The sequence below is a fragment of the Mastomys coucha genome, unplaced genomic scaffold (assembly GCF_008632895.1).
Source record: "Mastomys coucha isolate ucsf_1 unplaced genomic scaffold, UCSF_Mcou_1 pScaffold22, whole genome shotgun sequence".
Lineage (NCBI taxonomy): Eukaryota > Metazoa > Chordata > Mammalia > Rodentia > Muridae > Mastomys > Mastomys coucha.
Genome location: NW_022196905.1, coordinates 159,565,796 through 159,582,005, shown reverse-complemented (window position 1 = coordinate 159,582,005; position 16,210 = coordinate 159,565,796). Strand labels below are relative to the sequence as shown.

Here is a 16,210-nt window from a genome sequence, read left to right as displayed (position 1 = left end):
TGAGTGCACATAATGAGCATGAGTTATGATTTTGTATTGATTACCCATGAGTTATGATTATATATTTATTATTTATGAGTTATGATTATATATTGGTTACATATTTATAACAGTTGCCAACCTATCAGATGAAAAATTGCTTTTACTTTTATTTTTCTGTTTTTTTTTTAAAGCAGAGTTCTCTAGGTTAACACTAGGCATCTGTATTATTGGCATGCTTCCATCTGGCCTCAGGAACAGTGGCAATCCTGTGGTTTGTCACATTATCTGAAAACAGTTCATATAGTGTATAGACATTGGCTCATAATACAAGATGGGGTTTCTGACTTTATACTTCCCACCTCTGTCACCCTAAGGGAAGTCATTTTACCTCTGAGTCTCCCTGCATGACTATAATATATAATACTATATATTATAATATTATACATATATATAATATATGTATATATATAGTATTGTGTATATATTGTGTACATATATATATATATAAATATATATATATAATAAACTTAGCTAATAAATGTAACCTACACATGAAAATGGCTTTACTGTCACCATAACATCTGATTTTTAAAATGGAAGCCACTAAAATACATGAGAAAGATTTTTAAATAAATGCAAAAGTTAAAATATTTAAGGGAATGCCATAGAACATCCCATGGGTTGCTATTAGGGATCTAAGCTCATACTCTCATATTTTTAAAGGCTTTCTGTTGGTGAGAGAGCAATGGCAAACTGTTTGTTACCATGACATAAGTGTTATTAGGATCTCTCCATAATAGCTCAGATCTATAAGTGAAACTCTAAATGGTCGACTGAATCAAACTGAGGTGCCCTCTGGGAAACATAATGTAACCAGGAGCAAAGCACATTTAATCAGCTGAAGCAGAGGAAGAAAAGCCTTGGAGATACTTCCTTACTGTCTAGCCCCAAGTTACAGGGAAGGGAGATGCTGGGCACTCTACTGGTTTCTGTAATAAGCAGGTAAATTTAGGTAACCTACCAACAACCTGATTTGAATAGTATGTCTTCTGTATTATTCTTAGTATAGGATTTATAATCTATTTGGGAAAATGAAAAACGTGCTGAGACCCAGTAAATACTGAGCAGTCTGTAGATTTGTGCAACTTCTGATGTGGATTTCAGACCACACAGGCCCCAGCTTCTCATATAGTGGGCTTATACTGAGTGCTCTGGAGCCAGTATCTCACTGTTCCTTCCCTCAGGCAAGCTGTGGGTTCTACTCAGAGCTTGGAAGATATTCAGGAAAGAAAACAATGTAACAAGGAGACAGCACATCCAAAATGTGGTTTTTAGATTTCTGATTTCTGTTCATGGATTTTACTTTCTCAAACTTTGTAACACAAAACAAAATCCTTAAGGGTTCAAGACTTCATCTGTCACCCCAGTCTTCCCCAAAGAAGGATGGATTTTCTCGGGGTGTTTGTATAGCATGGCAAACTCAAAAGAAAATGAAATAACTAACTTAACAGATCTCTGTTGAGCTCTTTTCTGAGAATATATATTGACAGTTTCCTCAAAATTAAATTGCAAACTGGCAAGGGGAGATATTGCTTTACCTGGCCTCGCTCTAGCTGGCGGTAACAGGGGATCGTGTTACTTGGATGTCCTCAGGACTACGAGACAGGATATAGATTTTTAAATGTCTACCCCTCTATGGGAATGAAGGAAACTGTGTGCAAGTAGCAGCCTCTATACAGGTAGATATATGGATTAGATAATAAGGAAATGAGTTGATCCCCAGGGAATCTTCACTCTGTCTTCAACCAGCTTCCACATACACCTCCAGCCTTGGTGTGCCCCTGATTGACATCCCCCTACTGACCCCCTACTGAGATGAAAGCGTTCATTCTCTTTATAATCATAGAAAACAAGGGACCAGGGATATGGCTTCTGACCAGGAGCACAAAGCCAGGGTTAATGCCCAGCATCCTGAAAAAAAAAAAAAAAAAGTGAAGTGAGAAGTGAGAAGGGGGAAAAGGAAAAAAAAACCATGCCCAAAGTCAATGTCTGCCGATCAGGCATCATTGATATGATCATGAAGAGTCTGCCTTCATGATGGAGGGCATGGGCAAGTTCTGTTAGGAAAAAAGAGAGATAATTATCAATTTAAATGGTGCCTATTCACTTTTCATTATTATAAATTATAATAAAAAACCCAAGCCATTTATCATGTAGGCACTGTGGCCTGTAATTCACATGATCCAAACCTCAGCGTATGATTTCCAAGGTAGTAGCTGCCAGAGACCTGGAGTTCTACCAGGACACTTCCATGTGGTGTAGGAGGTCTGCCCTGAACTTGAAACTCTAAGCTTTTCTTCCTCTGCCTCTTGTCTCTAAGAAAAAAAGAATAATTCTCATGTGTAAGGATGGGACTTGGCAGTGATTCCCTTACTGCAATAATTATAAGTGACTGTCTCTATAAATATTAAGCTTTAATAGCAATGAGATAGCTTTCAGTTGTGTCTTATAGAAAGATTTCCTTGTGGGTACATTTATTAGTTGGTTTTAGCCTTAAATTCAGGCAATGTCAAGAAATCTTGTACATACCTAAAACAGTCACGTGGTTTGGTTTCAGATGTTACTAACATCTAAGTATGTTTTGACTTCATTTGTCAAGAGAATAAAGGATGTTGGGCAACCTCAGCCTCCTAAAACCTATGGGATGCCTATACATTATTGCCTGGTTTGTATGTGTGTGTGTGGGTGGGTGGGTGTGTGTGTGTGCGTGTGTGTGTGTGTGCATGTGTGCATGTGTGTGCGTGTGTGCGTGCATGTGCGTGTGCATGTGTGTGTGTGCATGTGTGTGTGTGTGCATGTGTGTGTGTGTGTGTATGTACATGCACATCCACATGGAGGCCAGGTTGATGTTGTATATCATCTATTGCTCTCCACTTTAGTTTTTGAGACAGGATTCCTCACTGAGCTTAGCTGGCCAGCTGGCCAGTGAGCTCCAGGGATCCACTTCTCTCTCCTTCCAACCTCACTGTCTAAGAGATGTGCATTGCCATTCCTAGCAGTTTTTATGTGAGTGCCATAAATCAGTTTCTCTCTCTACTCCTCCTTGACCAATGACCCCTGACAGCTACTGTCTATCTCTAAAATGCTGTTACTATGTGACGGTTCTAGAATCATACCGTGTGGATGGGTTATTCACCCTTCCCCCTGGTGCTATGTGTTTCTGATGTGGACATAACACAACTTCTGCCCTTGGGTAGCCAAGTTCTTCTAAGTAGTCCACACGGCCTAAAACCCACACCAATCCCTGGATTCAGAAAGCACCATCATGTTTAGCTTCCTACCTCTTGAAGTTGGGGTGATCATTAATATGGAGATAGACCACATTATAATTTATCTTCATTTTTTCCAATTTTGTCTCTTAATTTTATCCTTGCTCCCTGCACAGGTTTTTGGAGGGTTTGTTGTTATTTTGTTGTTGTCGTTGTTTTCAAGTCTCACTTCTGCGGCTACTGTCATAAAGTTTATTCTCTGTAGTACTGTGATGGTTGTTATGGGCATTACACATATGGTCTGTGATTTTATATATAAAATATATGTATATATTATATATATTTGTTTGTTTTATTAATATACACTGTAGCTATCTTCAGACACACCAGAAGAGAGCACCAAATCCAATTACAGATGGTTGTGAGCCACCATGTGGTTGCTGGGAATTGAACTCAAGAACTCTGAAAGAGCAATCAGTGCTCTTAACTGCTGAGCCATCTCTCCAGCCCTAATAGTCTATGCTTTTACTTTGTGTTTTTTATAGCAAATTTCTAAAACTTATTGGTATAAAAGAGCAGAAATTCATATTCTCTTAGTTCTACAAATTGAAACCTCACTAACCTCCTAGGTCACTTTATCTGTCCACCAGATTGACAGGCAAGTATTGTAGATACTAAGCTGGTTTAAAATGTTTGGTTGATTTATTAAACATGACTCATAGAATTCATGATGTGGAGATGAGGCCATGTTATACATGAGCATCTTTCCACTACACCCCTGTCCTTTCTCAATCTGGAAGACCCCCTAGTGCTACCACTTCATTCTAAAAAAAAAATCCTGAAATTTCTAGAACAGGTAGGGTAGTTTGGCTACCTACCTTTAATTTGTAGTGGCAAACCTTGGCTCAGAATTTTCTTTTTTTTTCTATTTTTCTTTCTTTCTTTCTTTCTTTTAAATAGGATTCCCTAAGTTATGAAGAATGGGCTGGAATATAGGACCCATAGTTGGCAGTTTAGTAGTGGTCTGGCCTGCAAGGTCCCAGGTGGAAATTCTTATCATTCACATCATGAGTCCTTTCTTGTCCTCAAAATTTTCCCTTTCTTTTGTTTTCAAAAATAAATTACCTTTGTCTTCTAGTGGATTTGCCATTATTGAGTTCATGTCAGTTCTAGGATTTATAGTTTATGTTTCTTACCAAATCTGATAAATTTCACATCAAAAGTTACTTGTTGTAATACTCTGTCAACTTCTTTTTCTTTGCCCCACAACTTACTTTGTCAGCTCCGCCTCTGTGCAAGGTGCTTTGTTCTCAAGCTCCTTTAATGCTGCTATTGACACCTCCCTCTAAGTTATACCCAGTGAACAATATTTACTTTAATTTGTTATATATTTTCAGATCCAGTTTTCATCCAGATTCTATTGACAACAGCTTGTGCTTTCTTGCTAAGATTTCTTTCCTTTCCATATTTGCAGAGAATTTGTAATCATCATATATTGTTTCATTAAAGTGTGTGTGTGCCTTGAAGCCTTGGGGCCAGGCTCCCAACTCTGACTCATTTCAGCAGTTGGAGGATCATGTCTGCCCATTCAGGTTGTGGTTTGCTGATGTTCTTGTTTCAAGGTTACATCCTGGAGATCTTTTCTGTCTTTTTATAATGTGCAGAGGATTGGTTAAGTCCTTCAATTCAACAGGTCTACCTAATACATCAAAATTGGGCTTGGCCTCTTGTCATGACTGGTGCTCTGATAATTTTAATTTTCATTGTGCTGTTGCTGTCTATCCATGCTTGGAAGGTGCCACAATGGTGGTATTCAGGAAATGAACCAAATGCTGTACATAACCCAATGGGGTGTAGAACTGGCAGTATTTGGGACGTCCCTGATAGTGCCTGACCTTCACCTTTGCCTGATTCTACTGGAGGAGGTATCAGGCTTACTTCTACAGATAGATTATCCTCTGGCCAGGCTGGCTATGGGAACATCTAACTTGCTTGTTCTTCCTGATACAAATGAAGCCTTGAGGACTTAGGGACATCACTAGTCAGGAAAGTGCCTGCCTTGAAAGAATGAAGACCAAACTTTGAGCCTGAGCATCCATACAGAAAAGTCAGATATGATGATATGCCCTTTTGCATTGGTGCTGGAGAATTGAAAACAGGTTGATCACTAAGGTTTGCTGTCTAGGCAGTCTACTTAAACTTGTAAAATCAATGCCAATGAATCAAGGAGATTGACTCCAGAGGGACAACAATCATGACTGACCCTGACACACACACACACACACACACACAGAGACACACACACACAGGTCAAGTCAGGGCAGGGCAGGGCAGGGCAGGGCAGGGCAGGGCAGGGCAGGGCAGGGCAAGAAAGATGATCACCATGATCTGAGGACTGGTCAGCCACATCCCGTAGCCTGGCAGTACTGAGAAGCAAACTTGAGAAATTGGTATCCATTGAGGCCTTTATCAACTTTTTAATCCCTTTGAACTGTGAGATTGAGAGGTTTGGATTTGATATTTTTAGATGTTTTATGTGATCATTGTTTTGGGGGTTAGTGAATTGAAAGACGATATTGCAAATGATTGATGTAACTCATATCCCTTCCAATGCCATCTGACTTGAATAGATCCCAGCCCAGTGATCTATTTGTCACACTTGTGCTAGAAGCACACGTCAATCAAAGTAGCAAGCCCATCCAGTATTACAAGGATGTCTCTGGAGAACATCAGGACTAAAATACACACACACACACACACACACACACACACACACACACACACACACACGCTCTGCATGATAGCATTGCATATGACATCTTCTCTTAAACCCACCCCCTTGTTTAGTTTTCAGAATCAGCTTGATTTCCATATTAGAGTCTCATCCCTTCTCATGCACCCAGCCCATGTAGTGGTATATGTACAAATAACCAATAATACTGAGTGTCTGGACCCCGTGACTATTAAAGTCATAGCTTTCTTTCCCTTTAATGCAGAGAATCTAGTCTGCACCCATATATATGAATGGGAATAGAGATTCCCCAGAATGCAGATCTCAGGATTCTCCTCCTTCATGTGTTGAACAACTAAATAATCTCCTGCTTCAGATGACTCTGTGCTTATATGTGAAACCAGGTCTTCATACCAGAATGTTCCTGAGTGTATTGATATTTTACTTCATCTCTGTGTTGGCCAATTTGCCTGTGGATAGAATAGAACTTACCTTGTATTTATTACTGGGAACCTGCACCTGCTACTGCAAAGACCCAGTGCATGCCAATGTCCCCACAAACCATAGGTGCATGCTAACCTCTCAAAGAGTTCATATTCTAGACATGCATGACGAACTGTAAGGACTGCTAAGTGGTTCAGATATGGCTCATTTTTTATCTTTGGGGCAGCACTTCCTTCTCAAATGACCCAATTTATAATTAAAGTCAACATATTAAGGGTTAGCTTCATTTTCCCTCTAGGAATGCACTGGGGGAAACAGGTGAGGTATAAAGCAGGTGCTACGTGACATCAATTTCATGTCTTGACAGTTGTATAACATGATCAAATGTTTATTTTCTCCCAGCTTTAAGGAATTTAAAACTAGCCTAGAGTAGAACAGGAATGTTGTGTGCCTGAATCCATAATATTAACACAGGTGCAGACCTATGTCATCCTGAGCGGAGTCAAGGTCGGGAGGAGGGACTTTACTATCCAGACACTACTCTGTGTGCTTCTGTTCCTGTCCCATAACATGTCTGGATTGACCACAATCCTTTCTCTACTCATCATGGTACTGTTTTGGTTTTTATGTTTTTTTTTTTTGATACTGTGACATAAATGGAAATACATTCTGGGTTGCTTTTGAGAGTTCAAGTCAAGTAAAAACTGGTACAACCCTTCTCAAAAAGAAGGAAGTGAGCAGGTTCCTGAAAAAGTGAACAGGCTTGGACTGTGGCATTAACTAAAGCAGCAATTTCATTACTGTCCAGAGATGAACCTTGGGTGAATAAACTCCTGCATGAACTTCTTGGCTATTCTCACTACAATTGTCAAAAATTAGGACAAACATAAATATTCTCCAGCAGAGAAGTGGGCCTGTATGTGGTATACTATCTGAGAGGGTTACTGCCTAGCACCAAAGAGAACAACTATTGAGTCCTGGGGAATCTCTGCGAGTCTGGCAGCTTCAGGAGTCTTCCTCTTCATTCCCTCTCAGGTGATGTGTAATTAGGATGATTTTATTCTTAACTTAGATGAAGATACAGGAACAACTACCATTGGTTTAGTAAAAACTGTAACTGTTTTAAAAAAATGGTTCCAAATTATGTCTTCTGATTCATGTTCAAGTAAAGCTAACACCTGGTTAGTGTTCAGTTTCAAGTTATTATAAAAGTAAATGGACAAATGAATGAATTAATGACTGACTCCTCTCAAACTCCCAAAACAGCTGCAAGTGGTCATTCAACTCTCTCTCTCTCTCTCTCTCTCTCTCTCTCTCTCTCTCTCTCTCTCTCTCTGTGTGTGTGTGTGTGTGTGTGTGTGTATGTGTGTGTGTAAGTCCTATCAAATTAAATTAAGCTTACAAATCTCAAAGACATACTCAAAGTCAACATTTTCTTTTGTCATAAGCTGTTTTAAATACTTGAAGCTTGGAAACATTAACCACTTTACATTTTTGAAAATTTCAACAAGTTTAAAAAGTTAATTAACATGCAACTAATTGGTTTAAAAAGAAATAATTGTGACAAAGTATGATTACAACCCTTTTCGTATGCATGCCAATCAAATAATTTGGAAGCTTAAAATAAATTCTAAAAAGGGACTGGCTACAAGAACAGGATTTGACATTTGATTGAGGGAGCCGTGTGAGTGAGCACTGCCATAATGCTTGCCTAGTCAATTTTGAGTGAATTCACAGAGTGAAACTGGATTAAAATAAAGCACAGTGAGCAAACAAAAGAAGTTCAAACCTGCACCTCAGGGTGTGCCTGAAGTAGGAAGTTACCTTGGAAATGTGCCTCTTTGCAATAGGTGAGGATTTTCTACATGATAATTATGTTTTTACAACTTAAATTCCTGGGAAGGAAGTAACCGGAGAAGGGGCTAGGTTGGGAGAGACCCCAGTGGGCTGCTAAGAGGTGGCCTGTGTTCACATCAAACCTTAGCCGTGGAGGGGAGGTAGTGTCTGGGAGGTGGAGGGTCCACACTGTCAGGACCCTCCTCAACTGTTGTAACCCTCCTGTTGCCAAGGAGAATGCAGGAGACTCAGAAGCGGGAGCTTCCGCCTCTCCTCACTACCAGTGTTTCTCCTTATTCACTTAAGGAAGGAAGCGTCTACTCAGAGCAGGGAATGAGGAGTGAGCAAGAATGCTTGAAGAACGCAGATACGATAGACAATGACTAGAGGAAACTGGAGAAAAATGACATAGACCTTAGCCCAGGAAAGAGCTATTGTTGGGCTGAGACCTGTCAGCTGCTAGTCAATGAAAATATTGATGGCTAGGTGCTCAGAACCCATATAAGTGCTAGGCTGGTTCATGACCTTCCTGTAGTTCTAGCCTTGGAAGGCAGAGAGAGGGAATCCCCAGAGCAAGCTGACTGGTGAGACCAGCCATATTGTTAAGTGCTGGGTTTGACTGATAGTCTCTGCCACAAAAAATGAAGTAGAAGGGTGATTCCCAATACCAAATCTTAGGTCTCTGCATGTACAGATGGGCATATGTGCCTAAATACATTCAATCATGAATATCCATATATGCATATACCACACACTTATATACATGAAAAGAAGGGACAAAAAACGTTTGTCAGAGTACACTCATTCTAGGGTGTTGTCAAATGGGTGGGGAACCTGGGGGTTTCCAGGGACAGAAGAGTAGAGCAGTACCAGGTGTCTGGGTTGCCAAAACACAAGATATCCAGCAGCATCTGTCTCTGATTGGGGAGCCAATGCAGTGGGGAGCAAAGTGAACAATATTGTGTGTTCTTGGAGCTCAGGCATTCCTTTTAAAGCATAACAAGGTGGGCACAAGGTAGAGCAATTGCTTCACTGTCTGCTTGCAAAAACAGACTTGCACTGAGAACAACAACAAATCCTGGGCAGGAAACTCAAAAGGCAAAGATCTCCTGAGGCATGGGAGGGAGGGTCTATTGTGTTGATAAAGTCAGGGAGCCATGAGACATATCATACAATGTCTGTATGGAAACTCAGACTTCGCATGGGAGAGACATCGTAACTGTAGGCACGTGAACATATACGTGATCTCAAAGGTAAAGAGGCCTGAAGCCAGCAAAGAATTGCTATGGACGCAGACCAGAAAAGCAGACTGTCCATGCCCTGAAGAGTGATTGGAGTACCAGCTCTGATCAATCATATGTGATCTCCCTGTGAACCCTGGCTGTTCACTCATATGTGAGCTCCCTGTGAACCCTGGCTGTTCACGCAAGCTTCACCATACAACAGCAGTGTTCTTTCTTCTTTCTGAACATACATAAAGCAATGCCTTTAAACTTAGATATGATCTTCCTGCCTCATACTCACAGCCTTGGGAATGACCTCACAAGGAATGAAGGCAGGAAGAAAATGAAAATAAACTAACCAAGTGGAAAATGAGTATCTAGAGGTTCCAGTTCCTCAAACACAGCAGCCTTGGCTCTGGTTAAGAATAGCTGCAGATATATGATGATTTGCATAAAGACCCTACAAAGCACAATAGGAAACATATGACAGGGGTGAATTTTCAAAGACCAACAGGACAGAAGAATGTATGAGCTGTATCCTCTCATTCTGCAAATTTCTCCCCTAGGGATACTTTCTGAATGGTTAGGACAACTTGGTCAAACAGAAATTCTTTGCTCAGCAAAAATGTTTAGGGAGACAAATAATGTTTCTTGGGGCTGCAGAGATGATTCAGTGGTTAAGAGCACTGACTGAACTTCCACAAGTCCTGAGTTCAATTCCCAGCAACCACATGGTAGCTCACTACCATCTGTAATAGGATCTGATGCCTTTTTCTGGTGTACCTGAAGACAACTACAGTGTACTCATATAAATAAAATATAAATAAATCTTTTTCAAAAAAGAATGTTTCTAAATTTGCAAGAAAGAGAGAGAGAGAGAGAGAGAGAGAGAGAGAGGGAGGGAGAGAGGGAGAGAATCAACAAGTGCATTAAAAGGGGCACAGGACCTGAAGACCTTTCCTGAAACAGGTGTATAGGGAAGAGACAAGGCCTTGTGCACTCTTAGTGATCAGCCACAGGTAAATGTAAAGCCCACTATATAAATTGTAGAGGAGCTAATATACACACTGACCACATGAAATCCCCATCGGTGAAAACAAGAACCTGTGTGCTTAGACACTGATGGTGAAAAGAGAATCCTCACTCGATAATGTTGAAGACAGAAATATCAATTATAGACACAGAAATAAAAAAAATACAAATTACATGCTTGGGAATTTATATCAGATCACATGAAGAGTTAAACTGTGGGAAGACCTGCACATCAGAGTTATATCAGCTTTATGGGTCAGCTTCCAAGCAGCTGAGGATGTTAGCAGGACATGACGTATCCACACCATGGAGTCTCCCTCAGCAATGGGAAGTGACTGTTGGCATATAAATCATGTGACTAATCTCTGGGGAACTGAGCCAAGTGGAGAAAGCTAATTCAAAAACAGACAAACTGTGATCTCTCATTTATGTAATGAATTTATTTATGCATGAATTCAGAGCTAGAGACAGACTTGTACTTACCAGTGAGGAGCAGCAAGACCGTGTGATGAGACTTTGAAGATGAACTGCGGAGATCAACCTCACTGTATTTACTACAGCCTGGGTTCCCAAGTCTACATGTGTGTAGTAGAGAGCTGGGGGCGGGGAGGGGGAAAGCAGGGAGAGGGGAAGGGGACAAGGGAGAGGGAATGAGAGAACGCTTTCATAAGAGGTAGGTCGTCCATCTAGGCTGAGACAATACATTATAGATCTGTAAAATATGAGCATTGGAAGAGATGAGGAAGAATGCATGTGGGCTCTTTATGTTATTTCTGACAACTTTATTAATATATTACTTTATTAGGGAAATATTAAAAACACTAGCATTAATCACCTTTTCCCTGTCTATACACACAAATGAGTTCTAAGTAGAAACTGCAGCAAGGAAGCTGATGAATACCTTTCCCTCAGGTCTGTTAAGCAAAGTATTTTACAAAGTCTTATTTCACTTACAGGAGGCTTAGAAAGGCAGATACAGCTGTAGATGTGTTGTCACAGCGAGAGGGAGAACCCAGAGCAGAGAGGGGCCCTGGAGGCAGACTCCCTTGGGGAACTTGTAGGCTGGCTCTCTTCCTAAGGAGTCTTAGAGCCAGGATCTGTAATCCATGCACTGTTTGGCTGATTACAGTTCAACAAAATGCATGCACAGAAAAGCAAACAAATCTCTCTTGCAATCAAACAAGCAAACACAAAAGAACAATCTTCCAACAAAGACAAATTTTCAGACATACGTGTGCAGCAAGCATACATCGCTCACGAGAACACGTTCTTTTCCAACCTGAGTGTAACGCAGCCAGAGCTACTTGGCATGTAATGACCACCGTTCATCTTCCTTTGAAGATGCAGGTTTTCGAGGCTGTCTGCAAAGAGAATGTTTGGTTGATAGACGGATGCTGTGATTGATGGTGCAAATCATGTGTTCACATTCCCGAAACCACTTTGTTGAAAGCAAAGCGTCCCATTTGATTAGGGACATTTGTTTTGGTTGAATTGATTTCCTTCCTGTAGTTTTCCTGTTTCTACATGCTATTCTGTCGGCATGTTGAGTTCAGTCAATGGATTTGGTGTTTCTTTTCACTGGCTGACAGTGCAGGGGATGTGACCAGTTTGTCAATGCACACTGAATGCTTGGAGAAAACTGCTTTGAAGTTTGACCTGGATGTTCAGTAAACTCTGTCGTGTCTATTTCAACTATACACACTGTTCTTTTCAATATCATTATAATGCATGATTACCCTTTAATACATCTTTAAAGAGAATTTTATGAATGTACATAATTCTAGACTAGATGACTAAATGGAATAATGAATGTGAAGGGTTTCTCACCTTGGAGATGTTTGCCTTTGATGGTATCACACAATAAACTAGTGGGGCCACCAGGGTTCATCTCCTGTTTCATAGCACAGCTGGCTCTCTTGGTTTCTTCAGATCTGTATGGATTTATCTCTGTGCATCTTGTACTTACAGAGCCTCTCATTTCCAGCAAATGGCATGCTCTAATTTTTAAAGAACTTATTTGTTTTATGTGTATGATTGTTTTTCATATATATATATATATATATGTATATATGTATGTGTGTGTGTGTGTGTGTGTGTGTGTGTGTGTGTGTGTGTACCACACATGTGCATGTGCCATGCCATTAGAGGCCAGAAAAGACCATCAAGTCCTCTGGAATTGGAGTAAGAGATGGTTATGAAATACCATGTTGGTATTGAGAACTGAAAGTGGGTCTTATGTAAAAGGAGTAACTGCTTCTTACCAAGCAAAGCTCCAGTCTATTTTAACTATTTTTTTAATGAAATAATACACATATTTCCAGTGACTGAATAGTTACTAAATAAATGCGAGTGATGATAATATTTAAATTTTATATAAATGACAAGCTGTTACAGAGTTTTGAGAGCCTGTGTGTGTGTGTGTGTGTGTGTGTGTGTCTGTGTATGTGTTGGTGTGTGTGGAGGTGGTTAAAGTACCAAGACCCTCCTCTGAGGAAAAGTCGATGTATTTGTAGCCCTTTGTAAAAGTCTGACCCTTTCCCTTGTGTGCAGGCTCACAGGCTCCAGTGTTCCTGACCTCATCGTGAGCATGAGCAATCAGATGTGGCTCCACCTGCAGTCAGATGACAGCATTGGCTCACCAGGGTTTAAAGCTGTGTACCAAGGTAGGCCTGACTCACGTTAGTAATGATTCAGTGGAAGACTTTAAAGTGGACAGAGGCCATTCTGTCCATGGCAGAGATCAATGAAACATGCAGGTTGGAACATGCTTCATAATGGGACTAGTGCTCTGCAACTGGTTTAGAGTTCTACCTAACTGGCCTGTCACTGGGACAAGAAGGCACAGGGCATGCCAATATCATGTCAAAATAGCAGGAAATACAAACTTCAGCTAGGGAATGTGGGAGGCCTGGGGATCTCTTGGCAACATCATAGTGATCTTTTTTTTTCTGAAACTTTTCTTTGCTCTCTCTGATATTTCAAAGTTGAAAGTAAAATAATCAATGTATTTGTTTTACCATTATTTACTTCTTTGGAGATACTTGTGAGCCAACACATGTATTCAAGATGAAATATCTGTGATTTTCATTGATAACAGAAGATGCTAGAGCTCTGGTACACTAGACGACTTTCAGTGTTGCTAATGCCTCCTGAATGCTAACCAAATGTAGCTTTCTCTTGGCAGAGGGGTGGCTGGACCTGTAGCTTCTGACCCCTTGACTCTTAACCTATTACGCTCATTGACCTGCTGTTGTTGCAGATTCTCCACTTCTTGCCTGTTTAATATATCTGGAACCCTAGAAGTATGTATGCCTGCAGCCAACTCTTATTTTCAAACACATGCTGTAAGAACACTTCCCAGTTTTAAAAATGTATCAAGAAGTTGCATAGATGAAGACACAGAAGCAGATAATATGGAAGGACCCAAGAACCCCAGGCAGGAAGCACAACCCCAAGATATATATTGCAAGTTCACATTAGTGAGCATGTACTGAAAAATATTCCATTTTTTCCAAGTGAGTGGAGGTAGTCAGAATATGAACTTGTCCTATGGGAGGAGTGCTCTGATGTGGCATCCTTAGCTATAAAGTATGAAATATAGTTTCCTTGCAGGAATCATGGGACAAGATGGGGATGTAATGTTTCTTTTTCATAAAAAAATATTCTCATCACATTCATGGGGTAGTCCTTTGTTTCAGAGAAAATTGCAGACCACTTCCATTTAAATTTCTAGATATGACCTTTAAGGATCACTTATGCTGGTGTATACTTACTCAAGAGTGCTCAGCTGAGTTATAATATTCAGCCTTGGATAGAGTCTGCAAGCATCAGGGAGATTCCAGATGTTTCTCACCAGGAATGGCTACAGAAGGCTTGCTTCTTCAATTTGAAGACAGATTCATGAGGTTGAACTCAAAAAGCAGATGGGAACCTAGAGGGTACACCTCTGACTATTAGGGTCCCAATATTCTCAAATTAGATGTGACTATCCCTATGTTGAGCAATATTACTTGTAATCACCAATCTTCCCTCTTCCCCTCCCCCCTTAACTATATCAAGAGTCTGTTTGTACCTCCCACTTGAGATGTCAAGGAAGCAAGAGGGACAATCTTCAAGAACTCAACTTTTCATTAATATGCTATCATCTGATAAATAAAAGCTCCAAAGGTTTAACAAAATGTATGGCTTTGATAATGTAGGACCCTGAGCAAATATAGAAAAGCGTTTTTAGAGAAATTAACTTGTTTTTTTACTACATTTATTTATTTGATCTCTCTTTTATGGTGTGTGTGTGTGTGTGTGTGTGTGTGTGTGTGTGTATGCATGCACTTGAGTGTATTCACATGCCACAGGACATGTATGGAAGTCAGAGGATATCTTGTACACATTGCCCTCATCCTACCATGAAGGTTCTAGGGATGGAAGACAGGTCATCAATCGTGGTAGCAGTCACCTCCACCCACTGAGCTACCTCACAGGCCCACAAAATGAGTGTTCTAGGATGTTATGCTAAGCTGATAATTGAAGATACTGTACAAGTCACTCACTATGTCGCTCAGCTGCTCCTGAGTTATCAGAAATCACACACCACTGATACTCAGGTAGGATTCAATTTTCCAAGGTGTTGATTCTGTACGGCTTTAGCTGACTCAGAGCAAAGGGCACAGGCTCTAAACTATGCCATGCTGAGCCCTAGTTCTGCCCCTTAACAGTGTGACTTAGAGGAAGTTATTTCAGCTCCCATACACCCTTTTTAATAACAAGGTGGAGAGATCCTAGCAACATCTGCTTGATAGGTTTGCGGTAAAAACTCAAGTGACTTTAAGAACCCAACAAAATAAACACTGGCGGCAGCTTGCTATTTACATTACTATTTTTAATTTGGAGCACATTTCCTACACCTTCTTTTTTTCCATCTCATTATAAAACATAAAACCCCATCAGAAGGAGTTAAGAAATCCCTCCTGCCACATCCTCACCTTCCTGATGGACCAGGGAATGCCATCAGAGGCACATGTTATTTGTATTTCCTTGTGGGTCTTGCCAGAATCTTTGTTAAGCTTCATGCATGGCATAGCATATACAGGACACTCTACTTCCATCATCCCACCTTAAAAATTGGCTTGAACAAGCTAGAGATACCTTAAGACAGATGCAGTGACTTCAGAGACATCATAGAAGGTTCCCACAGTTATGGTGCTGACCATTCCATGGTGTGTCACTCATACACTGAGAATATCCTAAGATTTTTGAGGTACTTGTGTGAATTTTCCCCTGGGACAACACCAACAAAAATCTGCTCACCTAAAATAGGACATTCATGCCAGAATATCCACCCACAGCTAGCCTAATGAACCAGTGAGTTTATTAGGATGGCTTGTGAGTGTACAGTTGAGGGGTTTCTTGCCAAAACAGAAGTGACTTAAAGGAGGCTGCATGTCTGAAACCCAACAGCAGCATGGGTGATAACTCATGGTAGCCATATCTTTGGAGCTTCCCTGAGTAGTTTGTAGGCAGCTCTACTGAAAGGTCTCCTCTCTCAGTAACCATTACTGTTTATGCAACCTCAGGTGGTGGCTTGTGAATATCCGTAGCTTCTGAAGCTTCTCCAGAGGAGGACATGGAGTCTAAACCTTCTCTAGTGATCCTCTGGTAACCCAGGCTCACAGGCTGAGCCTTTTTGTGCTCACCTT

The 16,210-nt window shown here is 40.6% G+C and overlaps 1 protein-coding gene across 6 annotated transcripts in view; it reads left to right on the top strand.

The window, feature by feature from the left end:
• Positions 1–16,210, top strand: part of Csmd1 (CUB and Sushi multiple domains 1) — a 1,620,113-nt gene that overhangs the window by 1,237,381 nt on the left and 366,522 nt on the right. For all 6 annotated transcript variants that reach the window (XM_031339198.1, XM_031339200.1, XM_031339199.1 and 3 more), the window contains one exon: positions 13,068–13,180. In XM_031339198.1, the coding sequence (XP_031195058.1) occupies positions 13,068–13,180 (113 nt within the window). The remainder of the gene's footprint in view (positions 1–13,067; positions 13,181–16,210) is intronic.